This window comes from Saccopteryx leptura, chromosome 1, assembly GCF_036850995.1.
Source record: "Saccopteryx leptura isolate mSacLep1 chromosome 1, mSacLep1_pri_phased_curated, whole genome shotgun sequence".
NCBI classification, from domain to species: domain Eukaryota; kingdom Metazoa; phylum Chordata; class Mammalia; order Chiroptera; family Emballonuridae; genus Saccopteryx; species Saccopteryx leptura.
In genome coordinates, this window is record NC_089503.1 from 30989186 (window position 1) to 31015108 (window position 25923).

The 25923-nt window shown below is 38.7% G+C and overlaps 1 protein-coding gene across 1 annotated transcript in view; it reads left to right on the plus strand.

The window, feature by feature from the left end:
- DCDC1 (doublecortin domain containing 1) overlaps positions 1–25923 on the plus strand; it is a 394396-nt gene that overhangs the window by 301928 nt on the left and 66545 nt on the right. Inside the window, 1 exon segment of the mRNA XM_066360544.1 lies at positions 14173–14298. Coding sequence (XP_066216641.1) covers positions 14173–14298 — 126 coding nt within the window.

The window sequence follows — 25923 nt, forward strand, 5'->3', positions numbered from 1 at the left end:
ATAACCAGATTTTTACCCCCTGGGGTCTGTTTCCATTCTCAGAGAATTGTCAACAATTTATTTCTGCTCTGTCGATTATTTTCATGAGACACACACACACACACACACACACACACATGTGGGAAGATTTTGATAACTGAGTCATGTATATAAAATGCTAAGCACATTTTAAAAAGATACCATGTGAGAAAAAAATACTTTTCTTAAAAAATAGAAAATTGAACTTTGTTATTGCTCAGGTGGCATTTGTAAGCTGTCACTACTTATTTATATAATTGTACTGTTAGCTTGATTCCAAACATCATGGAAATCATCTTTATTTGTAGTTCATAAATCTAAAGAATGTTATTATTTGAAAAAAAAATCTAATATGATTTCTGTAATTTCTAATGGATCCCAAATGCAAACTAAATAATTCTATTATTTTAGGGGAAGGTTGGTGAATTTAGGAATAAATTCTGTAAACTGAAAAGTGCTGTGTTAATTTTATGCAAAATAATACTGATAATACAAGCCCCCTAACCCACAAACTAGGATTTGTCATTTAAGTCTGTGGCATTTTGTTTTCCCTGTATATTTACTCTATTTATTAGTTACTTTCATGCAAAAGTGATAGAAAGTTGGCAAAGACACGTACTGGTCAGTATATTTTGCTTACTGAGAACCAGCTCTGATTTTGCATTTAGAAATTGGGGAAACATTGCTTCAGACACTGTCATTTCCATTGCTGAATATTTACAAAGACAAGAGAATATTCAAAGCAAAGACACTTTGTGTGTGTGTGTTAAGTTCCATGTTTATGGCATTGTGTACAAAAAGCATTTTCTTCTCTTCTCTAGTCCTGTTATATTAGAGAAGTTTACGCCCTGCTCTTAGCATTTTCCAACACAGCTGTAGAGTAGTTTAAAGCCTATTTTTAAAATAAGTGATGCTCAATTTGTCTTTGATGATCCGAATGATTCAGGTGAGATGGGAGCACCATCGGGCCCTTATTTGCATAAAAATTAATCACATAAAAATGTAAATTGATAAAATTTTGCCTGGCTTTTCCCCCTATTTGAGAACCCGTGGATGGCTCCCAGAAGCAATCATCTCAGTATGGGGCCGCATTGGATGCTGTACAAATGATCACGTTTGTGTTGAATACTCACTCATTTAAATGTCAGCACTGATGGGGTGGTACATCAGTAGAAAAAATGAAAAATAAATACACAGCAGCTGAAGACGATCAAATCCGTGGGCACTCTTTAGAGATATGTGATCTAATGTGAAAAAATTGCCGATTAATTATCCTTTTTGCAAAATGGAAATTGTTTTAGTATCACACCAGAAAAAATAATCTGCAATTTATTTGGAATCAAACATAAACCAGTAATGCAAAATACGTCATTACATCACTGTGTTTATTAGAAGCCTGCAATTAATTCCTAAGGCTCCTTCAGTCTTCAAACTGCATAAAATGAAACAAAAGGATGTTGCTACTAAATCTCCAACAAATGCTAATCTTTCCAATCAGTCTGATTTGTGTGAAAAAGGAGGTAATATTATGAAGTTTGGTGGATATTGTGAATTAACTTAATTTCACTGTGAACCTGACACTTCTGATAATGCATTCACAGATTCCATTGAAGTTGTAATGTTAAAATTTGAAGGTTTTTGTGTTCAGCGGTATGTAACTTTAACTCATCTTTGAAGAAGTTGTAAAGTGTCTTTTTAACAAATGATGCTTTAAGAAAGACAACAGCAATACTAATAATGGGAAAAATAGAAACTATTTCTGAGGTCCCCAGAATGGAAATTCTTTGGACTGCCTTTACTGTGCCATTCACATGCATGAGTTTACATGCATGTCATTTATGCGAATGTTTGAGATTAAGAAGTTATCTTTGCCATTTTAAGGAAAATAACAAAATCCTAAAATTTTCTTAAATAAAAACAGGTACAAGGGATGTCATTTTCACTCTAAAAGGTCGATAAAAGGCATTATTAATTATTATTGCTGTCGTTATTATTATTGTTATAGTTTATACAGTCCATTTATCTTTGTTGTGGGTAGCTGCCCTTGGGTCCTATGTCCTGCTGCTTTGGTGTTCTCTGTGTGCGGTGTGCATGCAGCATTCTAGCACAGAGGGAGATTAGGTTTTTTCTTATTATTTTATAACTTTATATAGATTTAAATGATTAAGATGTTGAACACACATTTTCAGTAGCCAGGGAAGACAAAGTTAAAACACAGTCTTTCCACCTGCTGATTTACACAGCTCCTACTGAATGAGTGTTACATTAACCCAAATCAATTGTGGCAACACACTAACCATATTTTGAGATGGCTAAATCTATTGTTAGTACCAGAGTTGCTTTGTATTAGCTTAGATAACAGCATTTAAAATTTAAATTGGACAGCACTTAGAGACGATGCCTGTTTTTGAGAGTACATGGAATTTGGCATTTGGTTAGAATAGTTAATAGTATGGGTCACACACCATTTATATCATTTAACAGTAACATAACATTTAACTCTAGAAATCAGCCTCTCAGAGTGCTGACTAGGAACTGGATAATATTCTGTTCCTTTATAAATAACGATTTATAACAAATCTCCAAAGTAGGTGTCTCATAATCCCATGATGTGGACATGGCATGCCGAAATCCACCCCGCTAGTCAGAGGGGAAGCCAAGCCTTAATCCCAAGACCTGGCACCAGACTGCTTGCTCTCATCCACTCTGCTCTGCTGACAAATGCCTGGTGGATACCTCTTGGTGCAATTTCTGCTGAAAGGAAGAGTTCTTTCAAGACAAAGTGATTGATTTTTGTGAATTTGGAATTTTCTTTTTATAATTGACGGTTGAATCTTTTGATTTCAAGTGAGCATATGTTGAGTGACACATTTAAAAATTTCACTTGATTGAGAACTTAATCTTAAAATTTATATTTTATGTCATTCTTAGAATAAAAAGACCAACCTTTTTAGCCACATTAAGATATCTCATACAGAGTCACATTTTTCTGGACAAGGTTGTTACAGCTGAGATGGATCACTAAAGACAATGAAAGAGGTCCTTATCCCATTTGACAGATTGACTAGTATCAGAATCTTTGGCAAAACCCACATGCCCCCTTTCATTTCTCTTTCCCTAGTATACTTCATTGATTCATGTAAAGGCATGGTTTTCATTCAATTATCTATCCATCTATGTTTCTATTCATCTGTCAATTTATCCATCCATCCATCCAGCCAGCCAGCCAGCCAGCCAACCATCCAACTATCCAGCCAAGCCTTCTCTACAATTTGCAGTGTTAGGATAAAAGTGCAAATGCCCATGGCTTAGCTACCTCCCCTTCACAGTGCAGCTATGTCCAGCACTGTAGCATGCATTCAAAATGCAGAGGGAGCCACACCAGCCTGTGTCCAGTCTCTGCCCCACCCCTGACAGAGCTGCCCCTTGGCCATCTTTCAGTAATGGGGCTGCACACCAGCAGTATGTTTTGCAATTAGTATAGAGTTGGGGAGAGGCTCTTACAGTCTCTGAAAGCAAATTTGGGGCTTTTTGGCCAGGGAATCCTGAGGTCTCATAGAATTGTCTAGAAATAGGCACATGGACTTCAGATCCAGGGGTCCCCAAACTTTTTACACAAGAGGCCAGTTCACTGTCCCTCAGACCGTTAGAGGGCCGCCACATACAGTGCTCCTCTCACTGACCACCAGTGAAAGAGGTGCCCCTTCCAGAAGTGCGGCAGGGGTTGGATAAATGGCCTCAGGGGGCCACATGAGGCCCGCGGGCCGTAGTTTGGGGACGCCTGACTGATAGACACTTCCTCTTGCTACCATGGACTCCTCCTGGTTCACTGAGTAAAGCAGGAAGAAGGCATAAAGTGAGACCCACAACAGGGCCCCTGATTGCCCAGTCTATGGTTGGTATTGCATTCGACAACTGTTTATTTAGTGCAGTTTCTGTGCCAGATACTGTCCTAGGCACTGCAGACGCACTGAAACAAGACAGACAAAATCCCCATGAAAATTGCTGTCTAGTGACATAGATCCATTTCTTATAAACTGAATGGTCTGCTACCATGGTATCACACTGTGACAAGTCTTGGATTGTTCACATGTGGTTTATTAAGCATTTCCTCTGTTTAACATACTGCATTAGAAGGAATATATAAAGGACCATTTTGAGAGGCTCAGAGACTGTCAGTAGTTACTGCTGATTCTTGACTCTCAGAGAAAACACACTTTTTTCTGTGAAAGTACAGGGAGAGGACCATCTGACATCCTGATTTTAACAGTTTCCTCAACAAACATTTATTGGGCACCTCCTTTTGACTGTCACACTTGACTGAATTGTTAATGTTACTGTACAAACTAAGTTTCTTTCTGGGCATTCAAGGCCATTTATATCTAAAGGGATGTTTTCTTGTGTGGACCGTGTGATTCACTGAGCCGTAAGGGTCTATGTTTTCTACAAGCTCTTCCAGTAAGACTTCCAGGGTAAGTGTCACTGGAACCTCATTTTCCCCATTGACCAAATAAATAAAGTGGTCCATGGATTCCTTTCAGATTCAAGAGATGAATCATCCGAATCCGGATCTGAAGGCTGGTAAGGGAAGTGTTCCCTGCCCCATGCTGGTCACAGTGATGAGAAAGAAAATGTTAAAAAGCAGTTGGTGAGATGCATTGGATCATCCCTTGGCGTGTGCTGGCTCAGTATTTTACCATACTTAAAGGATAGTTCAGTCCCTGGCCAGTTGATTCAGTGGTAGAGCATTGGCTCTGCATGTGGATGTCCGTCTTGTTTCTCTTTCTCTCTCTTCCCCTCCTGCAACCATGGCTTGATTGGAGCAAGTTAGCCCTTGGCACTAAGGATGGCTCCATGGCCTCCGCCTCAGGCACCAAGAAGAGCTCAGTTTCTGAGCAACGGAGCAACACCCCAGATGGGGAGAGCATTGCCACCTAGTAGGCTTGCCGGGTGGATCCTGGTCAGGGTACATGTGGGAGTCTGTCTCTGCCTCCCTTCCTCCCACTGAATTAAAAAAAAAAAGAATAGTTTAAAAGCCCAAGATTTATGCAACTTTTTATAAGTTACTTTAATACTTCCTTTATGGCCTTATTTGGAAGGAACTTTGACTTTAAAGCCCTTGAGAGTCAGGTGCCCTGAGTGACTTGCAGAGTGCCAGGAGCCTAGGCCCAGAATGTAGCAGCCACACAATGGTCTCGCAGTAACCACAGTGATGGGGTTGGGAAGAAAGAGGAAATGAGAGGGAATAAAAGGAAAAGGACGTTGTCAGTTGAGTTTATATCTAGCGTTGCCCCACAGGGATCCTTTGACACAATTTTATTTGGAGATCTAGCATTTAAACTTTTGCCACTTAAGAAATATAATAAACTGTGAAAATGAAGGATCTTGAGTGAAAGCATTTTATGGTTGATTATTTTTTAGTCTTAACATAGTCAAACATAGGCCCATTTAGGCAACTGAGGCCATTTATATGGCAGACTTGTTCCCAATCCACTGGCTTCTTAAATCATTCTTTAAATTTCTAACAGAATTCTTTTTCTTTTTTTCAACTCATGAAGCATTCTGCCCAGTAGAGCCAACTCAAATCACTTGACCCCCATGTTCTCCCCGACTCTCAGCTCTGACAAACTGTCTGCCTCTCAGATCTTACTCCTCATATACTGTCCAGCAGTGCTGAGCTGTGGAGTGCTTCCGTGTGGATAGTGTGACCGAGGAATGCATTATTTTCTCTAATTTTAGCTATTCAAATGTACACTTAAAGACTCCACGTGCCTAATGGTTGGTTACCTTCTTGGACAGCATAGCTGTGTTGTAAATATTTCACTGTGTATATCCTGTCTTTCCACCCAAATAGAAACTCCAGGCACTACCTTTTTATACTTCTTTTGAAGTCACCACAAAACTTGGCACAAGTTACGTACGTGTAGTGTAGGTAGACACTTGATGACTATGCTTGCATTTTAAAAGATCACAAGGAATGAGTTACCTACAAATACAGAACTGGGAAATCTAATTTTGGGGTCTTCAAACTCTGAAAGAGATGAGTATCCCCAGTAAGTTTTACTCTCCTACTTATACAGGAAATATTTTTCAGTGTCTCCTGTGTCTTTGATGTTTCAGATAGTGTGCTGGACTCTGGGAATACAACCATGCACAAGGTTGTATCCCTGTCTTCACAGACCTTGCCAGGGAATAGAAAATTAAACATGTTAAGTATTGGTTACATATTAAGTGTTACTGATTAAAAAAACGTTCGGTATACAGAAGCACTGAATCCAGACAGATCTGAGGAGGTGGCACTGAGTCTTGAGGTCTGTTTTAGAACAGGTAGATCACCTACAACTGACATAACTACAATATAACTCTCAAAGAATTTATTTTTATTTTGCTCACTTCTCACATCAGAGTTAAATAATTTCAAACACTGTAGCCCAAGCCATAGATATTGGCCCAATGACGTTTTTACAAAGAAGAATTTCAATCAACACCGCCCCTATAGAAAACAATATGGCAATTTGCATCAAGAATTTTAAATGTTAATATTCTTGGACTTAGAATTACATTTCCAAATTTCTAGCCTAAGGAAGTGCAGTTGACCCTTGAACAATATGGGTTTGAAATATGCAGGCCTACATATATATAGGCATGTCTGATTGCTTTGTGGGTAAGGTCTGCAATTTGTATCTACTCACAGCTCATTTGGCTAAAACATTGATACATGGTTGCACCTTAGTGCCAGGAACTCTTATCTTTATCTGGATAACCATGTGCCTATCTAAAAATCTATTACTATTGAAGGAAGGGGATAGCTATTCCTTCCTACTCTGGATAAACAGAGGCACTGGAGAACTTTAAATGGTGAAGCACACTTTGAGCAAAGAGTCGCCTAGACATAACTGAGTCTGGGAAATGAATGCTTTAGGATACAAATCACTTTCTCTTCTAGCCAGAACTCTGTGTCTTCAGGAAACATATTTTGGAGTCATTACATAATACCAAAGATTGTATTCTTCTTCCTCTCTTGAAATGGCATCTCTGTCTCCTTTTCACTATTCCAAACCTTTTATTCTCCACGAATAAAAATTTTATACATCCTTCATGGATTTCCCCTTACCCAACAGTTTTTTTTTTTAATAATCAAAAGTTCATATTATTTTCTTTCTATTAGCTCTACCTCTTATAACTCTTATGAAAAGTGTCATTTTTTCCCATGACTTATTGTTGTGTCTACTCTTCCAAAACATTTCCAGGTATATAATTTTTTGCTGTTTTCCAAAGCTTTCCCAGCTATGTACTTTTTTGCTGCTCCCTAAAATACTATCCTTTTTGGTGAGTGAGAAGTACTCTCTGACTCTTTTTGGATTCCTAGTGCCTAGCATAGAGCTGGGGACAGAGAGCAAGTGCTCAATAGATGCTTATTCATTTGCCTTCTTTGCAAAAAAAGTTGATACAGAAACTTCAGGTAGTAGATCCCTCAATGATCTGAGATTCCAAAGCTGTGAGGCCCAGGTAGGTGATAGACCAATTCAAGAACTCAGAGATCACATGAGGTTCAACCCAAGTATTGTTGCAGAAAGATTTTTTTTTTAATTTACAAAGCTTGCACTTGAAGATTTTACCGTAGTTGCAAAGAGAGCTTTGCTTTTACACAAGTATGAAACTCTCTATGAGAGATAATGATAGGTTTTTAATGCTGAATATAGATTACTTCTGTGTATCAAGAATCTAAATAACCAACAAGCTCAACCAACTAGAAAAACAAAACAACGTAGAGCAGGTCAAAGACTTATATTAAAAAGCAACCTTGAAAGATGTCAGGTTGGACTTTATATCCATCTATATTTCCATTTATTTTTCTAGACTAAATATGTACATATTGCTGGCAATTACCATTAATGTACTATAGGTTTCCACCATATTTCATATCTGATCTCCTAAAAATAACTGACCTGGGTTGAAAGATTTAATTAATGATCTGCAATTGAGAGGAATGAAATGTAAAATTATGGAAATGATTATGAAATAAGAATTGTTTTCAGACCATTTCTCCTTTTCAGAAATTCCCCGTTACGTCCAATAGAAACATGACCACAGAGGTCACCCTTTTAGTTACCATTAAAATCCAGGCTCTGTCCTAAGTAATTTTCTAGTTATCAAAATAATGTAAAAAGATGGGCAAATGGGAATATGTAACACAGAAGAACAAATTCCAAGTGTATTTATTACCATAATTTCTACAAAGGATTCCAGGAATGAAGTAAAATAATAGTTAATAAGCAAAAGCTACTTGATCTTTGTAACTTGGGGTTTATAAAGTGAATAACGCTACAGTCTTCAGTGCCTTTTTTCTGTTAGGGTCAACTTAAAATTTAATGTTAAAAATAATTATTCACATAAGCTATTACGTTTATTTTTAACATTCAGTGTGAACTGCAAAATAAATGGAGCCTAAAATATGTCACACAGTGGTTCTCTTGGTAAAAAGCTAGAGAGTGATACATGATAGACCCAGGTTTGCAGCTATATAGCTAATCTTTTAACCTTCATATAGTGTTTAAGATTAGTGTGTGCATAGTTCCTGATTTGGAATGATTTCTTCCCTGTCAATAGGACCAGACCTTTAGAGAGCTTCAAAGTTCGAACCCAATGGAACGTGTTGGGCTATTATTAATTCCCATTGAAGTAGATGGTTTTAATATTTTGTTTTTTTGCAATTGGCCCATTTCTTTCGCCTATTCTTTTCTTTCTTTCAGAGATGGAGTATTTAAAGTTAGTCTTATAAACTGATTTCTGTCAAAATAAATGTATGGAATATTTTATTGTCCTGTGTGAATAATGTGCTTCCACTGTTTCTGAGGAGCTGTGCAATTTTAAATTAATTATAGGTGAATTCAAAGTGGTCTAGTCTTGTGGCTTAGATAACCTTAAGAAAACAAGAAGTAACCGGTTAAATAAATAAGTTGTAGGGTAAAGGAAAAAAACCCTTTTTTTGACAGCTGTGGACTGTGAATCTAATTTTTACATGCATGTTTGTTAGACACTGCTGATTTAAGTTTGAATTTGCCAGACTATTTATAATTTACTGTATCTGATCCAAATGATAAATTGTATCATATTTTATTACTATGTTCATTTCATTGTTGAAAATAACATAATTGTGATCTCCTGATATAATATGAAAAAAAAAAGACTATTTCTTCAACTGGGACAGGTTTAGATTTGTCTTTATTTTACTATTGAGTTCAAGACTGCAAAACAGAATACCTTTCTGTCACAGTGCGTGCAGTCCTTACAATTTCTCGTCGCCTGCCACGGAGCCAAAGTCCCAGCAAAGGCCCTGGACTCCAAAGAGAAACATTGTCTGAAGCGTTTTGTTGCCCATCCCTTTATAAGGTTAATTGAACAGAGCACGCTGGATCCTTGATTCCATCAACCAGATTGACGTTAATACGATCAATCTTGGACTTAGTTTTTGAGAGAAGAGGTATCTGTCAACTAAAATATTTAAGAATTAGCTTAATTTTTTTTATCTTTTAGGCTCAGACGTATCTAGGAGGATATTTTTAACTTTGGTCATTTTCCTATCTATGGGGGTAGATACTCATGAAGTATCATAAATAGAATTTTCCCTTTCTGGAAAGGCGGCGTTAATAAAGAGATTACCGTATTTTTTGCTTCATAAGATGCACCCCCCCCCCGGCCCCAAAAGTGGAGGGGAAAATGCCCGTGCATCTTATGAAGTGAATGTTCATTTTTTTTAGCTGCTGCGGGTTCCCAGACAATAAGAAGGGTATTTGAACATTAAAGTCTCTTCTCATTTGTTAATAACAGTGCTACTGGTTGTTAATACTGCTGTTGAGTTTACATTGTTGAAATATTGTGGTATATTTTGTTAAATATTTTAACACACCATTTGGTTCAGAATATTTTTTTTCTTATTTTTCTCCTTAAAACTCTAGATGCGTATTATGGTCAGGAGTGACTTATGGAGTGAAAAATATGGTATTTTAAATAAATAAATTTGCTTTTGAACCTTATTTGGCTACCTTGCAAGGTGTGTGCATATATGTGTTTTCAAGTAAGCCCTTCTAAAACTTGTTTTATAAGATGTTTCTATTAAAAATACCAACTGTTGAACAACACCCTGCCCCACGCTGAAGAGAAGAATGGAAAATACTAAATAGAAATAAGTTCTCAAGGAGCAAGGAAAAGGCTGCCTGCTAGCATTGCACGAATCACCGTCTCCACCTAGTGCTGGCTTTCGGGAATGAAGATTCCAAGAGTCCTTGAACGTCCTAATTTATGTTACGCACATGTACAGTCATTATGGCTGGGCCTGCTCGTGCCGTTACAGTTAAGGGTCTGTCAGCTCTTCATTTATAAAGCAGAATATTAAGAGGTCTATTGCTTTTACATAAAAGCTCATGCTGCGCTGGAACTCTGCAGTCTAATGGCCTTTGCTCGGTGTGACTGTTTGTTAACAGTGCAAGTTGAATTTGACCAGTTCCTTGTAAAGACACCCTGATGAGCTGAAGTAATAAAGGCACTGCAACCAGAAGGATGAATCTTTTCATCAGCACCCTGTCCTTTGCCTTACAGTAATATGTCTACTTGCAGCAGACCAATGCACAGCTAAAAACTCGATTGATGTGGCAGGCCCTGGGTTTTCATAGCATTTATTTCAGACCCTCTGGGGACACAAGAGGAGACTCGCAATTTTGGCAACTAACCTGAGAGAAAACCAGGAGACCGTGGTTTCATGGAAGTCCAGTGAAGTCAAGTCGAGAAAGTGTTTTAAGAAAGGGAAGGAGCATATGAGAGACATTGCTGTTAGTTCTGTCTGGAGAAAACTGTTGATTTTGGTAATAAAACCTGAGCTTAGTTTCAGAGATAAAATCCTAATTCAAATTGGTTTATGAGAAAAAGAGAAGAGGGCCCTGGCCGGTTGGCTCAGCGGTAGAGCGTCGGCCTGGCATGCTGGGGACCCGGGTTCGATTCCCGGCCAGGGCACACAGGAGAAGCGCCCATTTGCTTCTCCATCCCCCCCCCCTCCTTCCTCTCTGTCTCTCTCTTCCCCTCCCGCAGCCAAGGCTCCATTGGAGCAAAAGATGGCCCGGGCGCTGGGGATGGCTCCTTGGCCTCTGCCCCAGGTGCTAGAGTGGCTCTGGTCGCAGCAGAGCGACGCCCTGGAGGGGCAGAGTATCGCCCCCTGGTGGGCAGAGCATCGCCCCTGGTGGGCGTGCCGGGTGGATCCCGGTCGGGCGCATGCGGGAGTCTGTCTGACTGTCTCTCCCCGTTTCCAGCTTCAGAAAAAAGAAAAAAAAAAAGAAGAAAAGGAGATGAATCTTTTAAGGAATTTGCCGTAAAAAGACACAAAGAAATAAGGCTATTATTACTGGAGGTGGATGTGGGGTGTAGGGAAAGTTTTTGTTTGTTTGTTTTAGATATCAAGCTGTCAGACATTTTGTAGATGGAATGACCCAGAAGAACAGGAAAATTAATCCTAGATCCAGGTACAAGCAGAAGTGTTGGCCTTAGTCAGGGCACACGTAGCTCGGCAGTAGCAGGAGGAGAGCTTCTATGCTGCTAAAGCACAGGTGTTTCATGCCACCACCACCTCTTGCTGTACAGGTGCCAAGAACTGTCAGCTGGTTTCTGGGACACCTGGGCCCTTGAACATAAGTTTGAATACTGCAGGTGGTTCTGGTGAGGAGGCTAAGCCATCTCAGACAACTCTCAGGCCCCGATGACCATTGTGTGTGCTCGAAAATGATGGGTGAGGGACTGCTTCTATATTCTCATTCATTAATCAGTGATTTATTATATTAATGGATGTCCATAATTTTATTACTAGGCTCAGTATTACTTAACTGTAGTGATTATTCTCTTGCTATATGTTAAAATTTATTGACTAATATTGATGTAGAAATTTTACACTTTTAATTTTAAGTAAGATTGCCGTATTACTTTTTAAATTACTAGTAACTGATTTTATTATGAAGCTTAGCTCCCCTTTATGAAATGAATTAGCTAGTTTTTTGTACATTTATAGTTTAGACTATATCATAGAGCATAAAAATGATCTGTTCCATGACCTGTGAAGTTATATGAACAAGAACATGTTTTCTGTTTTATATTTGAAATCTATGAGGTGTTTTTATAAAAATTCATTTATTTTGATCAGAAATTTTGTATTGATTAACATACATATGCATAATATACTTTTTAAATCTTTATGCTAAATATTTAGCTCAATTTTTCTATTTGGTTTGTATAATATTTTTATTAATCTAGATTTATATGCAAGAGATTAGCAATTTTTATTTTAAAAACATTTCTTTAATTCATTCTCCTGACATTCTATTTTCTAAATTTTTATTTTTATTTGAATCTTTATTATTTTCATTCATCTATTTTCCATAGGATAATTATATGTCGATAGATTTAAAATAAATTGAGTTGAATGCTTTAATTTTCCTGCTCTAGTTCTTAATAAATAAGCATTTAACATTATAGATTTTCCTTTGACTCTAATTTTAGATGTATTGTTTAAGTTTTAATGATTGTTATTTTTGTTGCCTTTTAAATAGATATTGAAGATATATATTTTTTCCCTATCTGGTATAATAGTATTTTGGGAGAGAGCATGGATTTTTAAAATGTCTTGTGATTGCAGTTATAACTTTTAAACTTTCTTTTATATCAAATTTTATTCTGTCATGTGCCACAAGAGTGGCTTGCTTGTTCAATTTCCATTTAAAAACTGTATTGAAGTTTACTATGTTACTGGCAAATGTTACAAATGTTCTAAGCATTGTATAGAAAAGTAGCCAAACTTACATTTATGGTTTATAACAGTCAGATATTTTATCTATTTTTTAATTTTAGTTATATTTATAAAAAATTAATTTAATTTAATTTTTTAAAAAAATTATTGGGGTGATGTTGGTTAATAAGATTATATTGGTTTCAAGTGTCCATTTCTATGATACATGATCTGTATATATTGCATTGTATGCTCACCACCCAAAGTCAGATATTTTATATTCTTATATGTTACTTAAAAATAATTGCCTAGTTATTGTAATCTGATGTCTATGTTGGTTTCTCTCTCTCTCTCTCTCTTTTTTTTTTTTTTACAGAGACAGAGAGAAAGTCAGAGAGAGGGATAGATAGGGACAGACAGAAACAGAGAGATGAGAAGCATCAATCATTAGTTTTTCATTGCGACACATTAGTTGTTCATTGATTGCTTTCTCATATGTGCATTGACCGTGGCTTCAGCAGACTAACCCCTTGCTCGAGCCAGTGACCTTGGGTCCAAGCGGTGAGCTTTTGCTCAAACCAGATGAGCCTGTGCTCAAGCTGACGAGCTCTGGGTCTCGAACCTGGGTCCTCTGCATCCCAGTCCGATGCTCTATCCACTGTGCCACTGCCTGGTTAGGCTGTTGGTTTCTCCTTGAATGTCTTGACTTGACTTTTCTGTTAGTATTATGATTTATGTCATAGTTATTATAAAATGACTTTGTTATTCTAATTTGCCTTTTGTCTCAAATTCCATTGTCAATTTTAACATTGCCCTTTTTCCCTGATTTTTTTTTTTTTTTTGTATTTTTCCGAAGCTGGAAACGGGGAGAGACAGTCAGACAGACTCCCGCATGCACCCCACCAGGATCCACCTGGCACGCCAACTAGGGGGCGACGCTCTGCCCCTCTGGGGCATCGCTCTGTTGCGACCAGAGCCACTCTAGCGCCTGGGGCAGAGGCCAAGGAGCCATCCCCAGCGCCCGGGCCATCTCTGCTCCAATGGAGCCTCGCTGCAGGAGGGGAAGAGAGAGACAGAGAGGAAGGAGAGGGGGAGGGGTGGAGAAGCAGATAGGCGCTTCTCCTGTGTGCCCTGGCCGGGAATCGAACCTGGGACCCCTTGCACGCCAGGCCGACGCTCTACCACTGAGCCAACCGGCCAGGGCCTTTCCCTGATTTTTTAAAATGTTCTTTTATTTTAATATTATCTGTATTTGTGTCTCTTCTACACAGTAAACTATCAGATTTGGGTTTTTAATTCTTTGCCTAGTTCATAATTAGTACTCAATAAATATTTTGGAGTGATATTTAAGCTTGCTAAATGCCTTTTGTCTTTTCTTTTGTTTTAAGTGGGCCATAAAGCATGCGAGGACCAGTAAGCCAGGCCAGTGGAAACATTCCAGAGTTGAAAATCCTCTTTGGAATAAATTTACCTACATGTGGCCAGTCCTTCCCAGCGGCCAACTTAATGAGGAGGTATTGCTTATATAGGATGTGGTCTCTGAGACTTTAGTTTTAAGGGCCAGTCAGTGTTTATAAAAATTTCCATGCAGCTTTTGAATTACAGTTGTTATGTGCAAGAGATTAATTTGTTCTCTTGTTCTATCAATTAATTGGAAACATGTGTTTTAGTCTTTGATTATGGAGATGAATTTATTTTTTTCTGGCATTCTGTTTAATTTTACTTTATGTATTTTGAAATTTAGTTCTTACACAAACACACATGTTCAGAAATACTGTATCTCCATGGTGAACTGAAATATTATCATTAAGTAAATTATCTCTTGAGCTCTGGTGAAAGTCTCAATTATCCAACATTAATAGAAATATATCAGTTTTTGGAGGTTATTTGCCTAGGATATCTTATTTCTATCCCTCTACTTTCTTCTTTTTAATCTTTAATTGATTTTTAGAGAGAGAGAAAGGGAGAGAGATACAGACAGACAGAAACTTTGGTCTGGTTATGTATGCTCTGACCAGGGACTGAATCCACAACCTTTGCATATAGGGACAACACTCTATCCAATCGATCTATTCGTCCAAGGCTCTACTTTCTTTATTTGTATATTCCTCTATTTAGGAGGTCTCCAATAATCAGCATACAGTTAATTTTTAAAAATACTCTGACAATCTTTATCTCTTTGTAAGGGTTTGGTCTTTTCTATTTATTGTAATGACAGATATACTGTATTTAGATTATTTGCTTTTTATTTGTTCTGCTTTTTCTCTGTTTCATTTTCTTTCTCCACTTTTATTTTTGATTGAGTTTTTTTTTATATTTTTCTCATCTGTTAGTTTTAGAATTATATGCTTTTATTTATGTTCTTTATTTTTCCAAACGTATTAACTTGCATATGTAAATGATCAAATACAAGATTAACAAGTATACTTACTTTACTCTTCTATCAAATAATTGAGAACATTAGGATACTTTAACTTCAATCATTTAATCTGTAACTTATACACCATTATTGTCATGTATTTTAATTCTATGTCTTTAAAAATGTTCACAGGATATTAACATTTTTGTATGTAGTCTATATTTACTTAGATTTATCCCAAAGTTTACTTCTTTCTTCTTAAATTCTTCTGACATCTCAGTCCTTCCAACTGGGGTTACTTTCCTTTTGGCTAAGATACCCTTTTTTAGTTACTGTAGCAAACGTCATTTCTACTTATCTGAAAATACTTAGCAAGCTAACAAACTGAAGGACTTCCACCTTTCATTTTTGCTCTTGAAGAGTCAGCTGTTATTCTAAATGTTATTCCTTTAAAGGTAACCTGTCTTTTCTTCCTGACAGTTTTTTTTTCTTTTAGAGGGAGAGAGGAAGAGAGAGTAAATGAGAAAGAGAACAATCGATTTTTTGTTCTGCTCATCTATGCATTTCTTAGTTCATTCTTGAATGTACCATGACCCGGGATTGAACCCACAACTTTGGCATATCAGGACGATGCCTTACAACTGAGCTAACCAGCCAGGGCCTCTCCCTGACAGTTTTTAAAAATCTTCCCCTTTTTCTGGTATTCTTTAGTTTCACCATAATATGCCTAAAAGAAGACTTCTTTTTATTTTTCCTGCTTGGGGTTCTTGAATCTTTGAAATGGTATCTTGCATCATTTCTGAAAATTATCACTCATTATCTCTTCAAATATCCTTTCTTCCATACCCCTTACTCCAGTTTTTTTTTTTATTCCAATTTTTTTATGGCAAAACTCTGATTAGGTATATGCGAGATCTCATTTTGACCGCCGTGTCTCTTAACCTCTCATATTTTCCTTTTTAATTTGCCGCTTTCTGAAACATTTTGCATCGTATTTTCTTTTCTTTTTTATTGAATTTATAGAGGTGACATTGGCTCACAAAACCATGCAGATTTCAAGTATACAACGCAACAAAAACATCATGTGTGCATGCACTGTGAGCCCATCGCCCAAAGCAAACTCCTTTTCCCCTTTGCCCACCCCACCTTCTCCGTACCTCCCTTTGCTTCCGGCTAACACCACACTGCTGTCTGTGTCTATGTGTTTTTGCTTAATCCCATTGCCTCCTTGCATCCAGACCCCCAAATTCCTTTCCCTCTGACAGCTGTCAGTCTGTCCCATGTATGCATGCCTCTGTTTCTATTTTGTTCATCAGTTTATTTTGCTCATTAAATTTCACATATAAGTGAGATCATATGGTATTTGTCTTTCTCTGGTTGGCTTATTTCACTTAGTATAATAATATGCAGGTCCATCCATGCTGTCGCAAAAGGTAAAATTTACTTTTTTATTTCTTTACAGCTGAGTAGTATCCCATTGTGGAAATTTACCATATTTTTTATCCGCTGATCTACTGATGGGCACTTGAGCTGTTTCCAGATCTTAAGTATTATAAATAGTGCTGCAGTGAACATAGGAGTGTGTATAGTCTTTCAAATTAGTGTTTCAGGTTTTTTAGAATATATTTCCAAAATTAGAATTTCTGGAACATAAGACAGTTCCACTTTTAATTTTTTGAGTTAACTCCATACTGCTTTCCACAGTGACTGCACCAGTCTACATTCCCATCAACAGAGCATAAGAGTTCCTTTTTCTCCACATCCTTACCAACACTTGTTTGTTGATTTATTGATGATAGCCCTCCTGACAGGTGTGAGGTAGTATCTCATTGTGGTTTTAATTTGAATCTTTCTGATGATTAGTGATGGTGAGCATTTATTCATATGTCTATTACACGTCTGTATGTCCTCTTTGGAGAAGTGTCTATTCAAGTCCTTTGTGCAATTTTTAATTGGATTGTTTGTCTTCTTGGTGTTAAGTAGTATAAGTTCTTTATACATTTTAGAAATTAACTTCTTATCTGACGTATTATTGGCTAATATGTTCTCCATTCAGTGGATTTCCTTTCTATTTTGTTGGTTATTTCTTTTGAATTCTTATTGTGATTTTGTTTAATGAGGGGAGAGGTTCTCTTGTTAGACTTCCAGCCTTTGCTGTGCCCTTAAAATTCTCTCTTTGCCCTTCCTCTGCAAGACCATGGAAGCAGAACTTCACTGAATTGGGAAATTTCTCAAGGTAAAATCCAGCTTCAGCACTCTATGTCTCTGGGTCTCTAGGATGTCTGGCTTTATTGCTAGGTCAATGATATATTCTAAAAGATTTTATTTTATTTTTTACAGGGACAGAGAGAGTCAGAGAGAGGGATATAGAGGGACAGACAGACAGGAATGGAGAGAGATGAGAAGCATCAATCATCAGTTTTTCATTGCGACACCTTAGTTGTTCATTGATTGCTTTCTCATATGTGCCTTGACGTGGGCCTTCAGCAGACCAAGTAACCCCTTGCTCAAGCCAGCGACTTTGGATCCAAGCTGGTAAGCTTTTTGCTCAAACCAGATGAGCCCGTGCTCAAACTGGCGACCTCGGGGTCTCGAACCTGGGTCCTCCGCATCTCAGTCCCACGCTCTATCCACTGTGCCACTGCCTGGTCAGGCCTAAAAGATTTTGAAAAAACATTTTATCCTATATTTAGTTGCTTTGTCATATTTTCTGCTTTCAACTAAGTTTTTTCTTTACCCTGAAAATACAATTTCCTATGCCTCCTCACTGATTGAATCAATGAGTTCTTGGTGTTTTAGGGGAAGGACTGATGGGTGCTGACAGCAAGAAGTCATTGCTTAAGGCCCTAAAGATTTCCATATGTTTAGACTGCAGTAAAGCAACAGTCTAGAAAGCTGGGTATGTTGAAAAGGAAAGGAGTTCTCCAAAATGCCAGAGGTGTGGGTCGGGTAGCTTGAGCCAGTGACTAAATTGACTTATATGTCTAAGATCAGGGTTTGAAGCAATAGAAGAGCCAACGTGGAGGCCCGGGTAGAGAAGTGGCACAGAGAAACCACACACAGCATTAGACCAAGTTAAAAAAAAAAAGAATTGTGCTAATTATAAGTTTTTCTCAGAGGTTCAGGAAGGGGAGAGGCTAAAATCCAGGGAGCAAGAACAATACTTATTTCTCAATTGGTGGTGAGCAGGTACTACGCCCGGCTGGATGCCCACTGGCCAAAGAGGACAAGAGGCACATCCTTAGGGGCCTCTGAGGATCAAGGATAAGTACCCACATATAGACTATGGTTCCCCTTTCTCAGGGGTATTACTGAACCTTCATCCCAGAAACCACAGTGAGGAAGGAGAAAGGAAAGGAATATTGTTGAAGGGAAACAACAGTTCTGGTAAGAAGTTTGAAGATTTAATTTGACTCTATATGTATCCAAATGTACAGAGCTAAAAAACAAACCAAAAAAGACTTTTCTAAATTGGCAGAAACTGGGACACCTCTAATTGGCCTACCAAGTTTCCCACCCACTTAATGGAATGGGAGGACAAGGGTGCCTCAGAAATAGTGTACTTTCTTACATGGGGAAAGAGAGAAAATTATAATTACTGCATATACCGTGCATACACTTTTTAACTTCGGTATACAAGTAAAGTAATTCAGATAATTAATTAATTTAAATGGTGAGTAGTAACTATGTTTAGAAACCTAAATTAATCAGGTTCTTTTTTAATACTTGCCTTTAAAAATAAAAAATACTTTCAAGAGTCTGGGATTTGACAACTAGATTATTTTAAGGATGAAAATGAATTATTCCAAAGTTCTTTAGCTATTCAAATATTCAAATAGCACAGTAGTTTTGGACCAGGTTGTGTTGCAGTGGAGAACAGTAGCTTTTGGGCAGAGTGAGAAAGAAGTCAGCCCTCACCTGTAAACCGAAGGGAAAGAACTGAGGCACTAAGTTAGCTGAAGTGAAATGAATTGACCACGTGTTGCAAAATGACTCAGGCTATGAGTAGCTCTTGAAATCTTTGAGAAAGAGAAGAAAATACTTACCAAGCAGGGAACACAGTTCTCATTCAAATTGAATGTGATCTGTTTCACCTAAAATCTGGATATATTTTACCTGAAGAAACCATATTCTCTTACAATTCCATTTCCACATAATTTATTTATTAAGCAAGAAAATTTTATTAGTGTAAAATTATATTATATATTTATAAGTACAATTAATATTTTGCTTGGAAAGACTTCCCATTTAAATAAACTACAATTAGAAATGTGACATATTGTGGGATTCAGAACACTCTGGTCACTGTAATCATGTGTATTATTTTTATTCTAGATTGAGCTTTCCAAATTGACTACTTATCTAATCATTAGTTATTATATATTTAGGCAGTGCAGATAGAGCAAGGAAGGAGATAGACACAGACTCTGCCTTCATAGAGCTGACAGTTTAAGAAATATAGACTGTGTGTTGAAAAGGAAGAAGGCAGATGGTGAACAGAGGACAAAGAAGGGAGAAAGAAGAAACTTGTGCAAAAAGTCTGGTGTCGCAGAAATCAAGGCTATTTGTTGAGCTGGTTCATTCAGTTATAAGGTCAGTGTAAGGAAAGTTAGCCATGCTGATTGAATGATCCTGAAAATTAAGTCAAAATATTGAACTTAAGAAAATCATCTAAAAAAACATTATCCTGAGTGAGACTCAAATTCTTGTGTTAATTCCTGAATAAGATTCCTTTTCAAAATAGAATGAAAACTAAGGGGAAAGTTAGGGAAATATGGACAATGGGAATTATTTCTGTGGTGACTTGGACTACATTAATACCAAACTATTTACCACTCAGTGGTGACGGTGAGCCTGAGATCCAATTTCATGCTGTTCTTAGTTTTAAATATTATTCATCCTAAAAGGCAATTGATACTATGTTTTAGGAGCAAATAGCGTTTTATGATATTTCAGGATATCAGTATTTAAAAAATATGTCAGAAACTTCTAAAAATAAGATTAATGAAGTATTTTGGTTTATTCTGTGATAAAGTTCACTGGAGAGATTTCCAGAACTCAAGTTATTTTCTCATCATTTGGGGAAAAGGTTGTCAAGTGAGAAGCTCTACTTCTAACCTCTTAAAGGAGGTAAGGAGCAATGGATTTTCATATTCCAGAATGAAATTATTACAAAATAAATGAGTCTGAAGAGGCTTAAGATTTTAGAATGAGCCACTGAATAGCACTTTTAAAATTTCTAAATTAGTGAATTAAAATATATCCATTTGGAGGGGCACAGGTTAAACAAAAGAAAGTTAAAAGTACACATTTTATTAATCTCTTAGAAGATGATGATAATTAACTGTAACTATAAAGGGGAAAAAATGGATACGTAGAAAGGCCCAAGAGAGAAAATTAAAGAATCTATTAGTTAATTAATAATAAGTAGATGAAGGAAGGCCAATTTGACTAAGAATTAGGTCATTGGTTAAGAGCTGGTCTCCCAGAGAAGCAGAGGGGGGCTGTGGTTATGGGCAGGATGAACAAGCGGATGATCCAGGCCAGGGAGCCCCGTGGCCCTTCAAGGCCTCCTGACAAGGCAGCTGCACCATGGAGTGGTGCGAACTCAGAGAAAACCACTAAAAAATGAATGGGAACACAGGAGTACAACAGAGACAACGGAGAAGGGAAAATAGCACTCCAGTCTGTTTAAACCATGCTTTTTGCTGTCCTTCATTATCCTGACACCATATTTCTCTATTTCTATGATGGACCAACTGAAAGTTCCTTCAACATTAGAACGAGGGTTATAGTAACCGAAAGGAAGAACTGCCAATGAGAGTGCATATGTTTGGAAAGTTTTGAATCCCATGGAATTTTTTCGTCTCTTTGGCTTAGTTTTCTGTGATGTCTGATGTTAAAAAGAGAAGATCCACCAGATAAGGTGGTGGCGCAGTGGATAGAGCATTGACTTGGGTTGCTGAGGAGTTGGGTTCGAAACTGGTTGCCAGCTTTAGCATGGGCTCACCCTGCTTGAGCATGAGGTCACTGGCTTGAGCATGGATTCATAGATGTGACACCATAGTTGCTTGCTTAAGCCCAACGTTGCTGGCCTGAGCCCAGGGTTGCAAGGGGTCACTGGCTCAGCTGGAGCCCCCCCCCCCACCATCAAGGCATGAATGAAAGAGCAATCAATGAACAACTAATGCCGCAACTATGAGTTGATGCTTTTCATCTCTCTCCCCTCCTGTCTGCCCCTCCCTCCCTCCTCCTCCTCCTCCTCCTCCTCATTCTTCTTCTTCTCCTTCTTCTTTCTCTTCTTCTTCTTCTTCTTCTTCTTCTTCTTCTTCTTCTTCTTCTTCTTCTTCTTCTTCTTCTTCTTCTTCTTCTTCTTCTTCTTCTTCTCTCTCCCTTAAAAATAAAGAAGACTCTTGGGCTTCCTTCATCCAACTGGAAAGCCAAGGAAGCAATCTGAGGTTGGCGAGGCTACTGTGATGCCAAAGCCAGTCTGCCATGGTTACTACCTGTCCTAAGACAAGTTTAAGAAATGAAAGCATCTAAACAACCAGGAGCTAAGACAGCACACTTCCAATATGTTCATCGGAATTATAGCATGCCTGGGATATTGAAAAGAAAAAATCATAGTTCTGTGTCCTAACTCTATGAACTGACGGTTCTCAAGGACTCATCTTCAGGAAGAACCTTGCTTCCCTTGCCTTTTCTTTCCATGATTCAGAAAGAAAGAAAGGAGGAAATATTAGCTTCCTCATACTGAGACTTCAATGTGACAGTTATTTTTTGATGAAAAGACTGTTTTCTTCTATCTCTCATCTAGCCAACCCTTGCATCATAAGAGTGTGTTTAAAAGGTTGATTCTCTCAGATGTTTAATCTTTGTTGTAGAGGAGTCATAGGCCCGTCTTCACTCCCCCAGCACCCCTCACATTAATTATAACCTAACTGCAATAGGAAAACTTCAAATGGAAATACACAATGAATTTGTCATAACCGTTCATATTTCTTTTCAGTAACATTACTAAGGGACAGTGACCCCCCTGTTGCTCTGTTCATAATAATAGACACATATCTAAATAAATACTTCTTGTCTGCTCTTTGCAATTTAATTTTCATACAGGCCAAAGGTTCTTAGTGGAAGTCAGGGATATACTAAAACTAAAACTTCATTAATTTAAAATTTGCTTATTTAGAAGTGTGATAAGTTAGCCTCATTGTACTTCACTCTAATAAAGACTTTTAATAAGCAAATATTATATTAAAATATAAAGGAGGCCCTGGCCAGTTGGCTCAGTGGTAGAGCGTCGGCCTGGCATGCAGGAGTCCCAAGTTCGATTCCCGGCCAGGGCATACAGGAGAAGCGCCATCTGCTTCTCCACCCCTCCCTCTCTCCTTCCTCTCTGTCTCTCTCTTCCCCTCCCGCAGCCAGGGCTCCATTGGAGCAAAGATGGCCCGGGCGCTGGGGATGGCTCTGTGGCCCTTTCCTCAGGCGCTAGAATGGCTCTGGTTGCAACAGAGCAACGCCCCAGATGGGCAGAGCATCGCCCCCTGGTGGGCATGCTGGGTGGATCCCCGTCGGGCGCATGCGAGAGTCTGTCTGACTGCCTCCCCGTTTCCAACTTCAGAAAAATACAAAATATATATATATATAATATATATATTATATATATATATAAAGGAAAAAAATTAGTCTGAAAAATGCTCTACTTGTGAATTTTAAACATTGATTTGTACTGCTTTTTCCCTAATGGCTGGCAATTAATGGTATTTACTTATTTGTCTCACAAATCAGAGGATTATAATTAGATGCTGTTTCAGAATATTTCATCTTTACAACTTTAAGATATTGTAATATATTCAAAACACATTTTCCTAAACTATGCAATTGTTCAGTGTAACTGCAAGAGTCCAACAATATTTTTAAGGGAATGTAAGTCGGTAAATTATTGCTTTTTGTACAAGCTTTTAAAATCTGTTCTCTCCTTCCACAAACGAAGGACCTTTGCACTGGTCTGTGTCGGTCTCGCAGCCAGCGCCGCTCTCCAGCCCGTGTGCACCCTTGTCCTTGTCACGTCGGGTGGACACCGCCAGGACCCCAGCGTCACCTCTGCAGCGATTAGCTGAGCCTCTGCCTGCTCAGCGTGACTTGTCCCTTTGGAAAACTTCTTCCACTTTCAGTCTCTGTGGTTGTGGTGTCTTCTCTTGGGCTCCTTAGAAAGTGTCTTCGGTGCTACTACTTTCTTAGGAGAGGCAGGCCCAGGGGGCAATGGTCTGGGACGAGCAGGGAAGAGAGGAGAGCCAGAGTGAGAATGTGGGATCAAGCTGTCCTCCAAGGAGCCAATTAACGGCGTTCTTAGGAGAGTCTCCCTTGGAGGAGAAAGAGGAAAGAATTTATCCATAAGCTTCCATCTCTCTTTGATCAAAAGTTTGCCCAAGGTCACGCACCCAGCGGTGGGTGGTGGCGCAGTGGATAAAGCATCAACCTGGAATGCTGAGGTTGCTGGTTCAAAACCCTAGGCTTGGCCCTGGCTGGTTGGCTCAGCGGTAGCGCGTCGGCCTGGCGTGCGGGGGACCCGGGTTCGATTCCCGGCCAGGGCACATAGGAGAAGCGCCCATTTGCTTCTCCACCCCTCCCCCTCTCCTTCCTCTCTGTCTCTCTCTTCCCCTCCTGCAGCCAAGGCTCCATTGGAGCAAAGATGGCCCGGGCGCTGGGGATGGCTCCTTGGCCGCTGCCCCAGGCACTAGAGTGGCTCTGGTTGTGGCAGAGCGACGCCCCGGAGGGGCAGAGCATCACACCCTGGAGGGAAGAGCATCGCCCCTGGTAGGCATGCCGGGTGGATCCCGGTTGGGCGCATGCGGAGGTCTGTCTGACTGTCTCTCCCTGTTTTGAGCTTCAGAAAAATACAAAAAAACAAAACAAAAACAAAAAAACCCTAGGCTTGCCTGGTCAAGGCACATATGGAAGTTGATGCTTCCTGCTCCTCCCCCCTTCTCTCTCTCTCTCTTAATCTTCCCTTTCTGAAATGAATAAATATCTTAAGAAAAAAAAAAAGATTCAAAAGCAAGAAGTCTGGTCCAAAGTGAACTCGTGGCCTTTCACAAGATGTTCTCAGGAATGTTGGTCAGTGATAAGGAGAAAACAGACACAAAGTAGGAAATATAGAGTGTTGGGAAATGGGGCAGGTCAGGACAGGGTTTGGAAACTCTCAATAGACCCAGGAACGCTTTTTTTTGAGATGATATTTGAGTAAAACCCTGAAGAACAAGCAAACCCAGGAAACAAGCATGCCAGTAAATGCAGAGGTCCTGAGATGGTGGTTTTGTGGAACAGTGATGAGTGTGGCAGCAGCAGTGAGAGTGGGGGCAGCAGCAGGGCATAAGGTCAGAGAGAAAGGACGGTGCCAACCACATGGGCCCCAGCCATTGGAAGACTGGCTCTCACCCTGAGCTGGGAAGGCACTGGAGGATTTGGAGCAGAAAGGTGACGTGATCATAGAATGATGGGGCAAAAGGGGGCTGAGATAGGAGCAGGAATACGCAGGTAGAAGCCTTTTGCAATCTCTAGGTGAGAATGTCTTGGACCAAAGTGATGGGTGCGGAGCTGACAAGAAGCAGCTGGGTCCTGGATATGTTTTGAAAGTGGATCAAGGTTTCTCCTTGTTATTAATTTAGAAATCACTAAATAAGTAATTAGAAAAAATCTTATGTTGAGAAATTTGAAAAGATATTTTAATGAACTCACAGGGCAATAAAGAAATCATAATGAAAAATTTTAAAGGAAATATTTGTAATCCAAGAAAAAAATGTGTGAGATGCCGCTAAAACATACTTGAAGGAAATTTATAACCTTAAATGCTTATATTGAAAAAGAAGGGGGGAAGAAAAGAAAAAATAGATAGGTTAAAAGTGTAATGAACCTGACCAGTGGTGGTGCAGTGGCTAGAGTTAGCCTGGGACCTGAGGTTCCATCCAGGTTTGAACCCCCGCGGTCACCACTGTGAGCGTGGGCTCATCCACATGACCTCAGTGTCACTGGCTCGCGCTCAAAGGTCGCGGGCTTTACCCCAAGGTCTCCTCCTGTGTGGTCCCATCACGCCTCATTCATACTCTGTTGCTTTTGTACTTACTTATTTAATTGCCAGTTTATTCTAGCTAAGTTTCTGAGCACCCACTAGAAATTCCTTAAGGAAGAGTATCCTGTCTTGTTTATAGTTTTATTTCAAGTGTCTAATACTGTGCCTGCAATATGGTAAACAACATTTTGATAATAAATTATTAAACAAATGAATGTATTAATAAATGAATACAAATGAACTGAATTCTACAACTGAAACTTGTTTCATCATCTCCCTATGTTTTTTGGAGTGTTCCCCAAATACATTCTTCATTGCCAAATACATTTAGATTAAGATAATGTCAGGTTGTGAAACCACTTTTCATTCATACATTCTTACTTTCTTCATATGAAAGATATTTCAAACATGAACAAAAACATTTTAGGTTAATTCAGTTCTATTTTACTAAAATGATGTTTCTCTGAAAGGGAATAAATCTTTCATGTTGTAATACAACACAGGTTTTACATACACTTTAAAAACTGCTATCCTTTGCTCTGGCTAGTTGGCTTAATTGGTTAGAGTATTGTCTAGAAACTCCAAGGTTGATGGTTCAATCCCTGGTCAGGTCACGAATAAGAATTGACTAATGAATGCAGAAATAAATAGAACAACAAATTGGTGTTTCTCTCTCTCCCTCTCTGTTTCTTTTCCTTTCTCCCTCTCTTT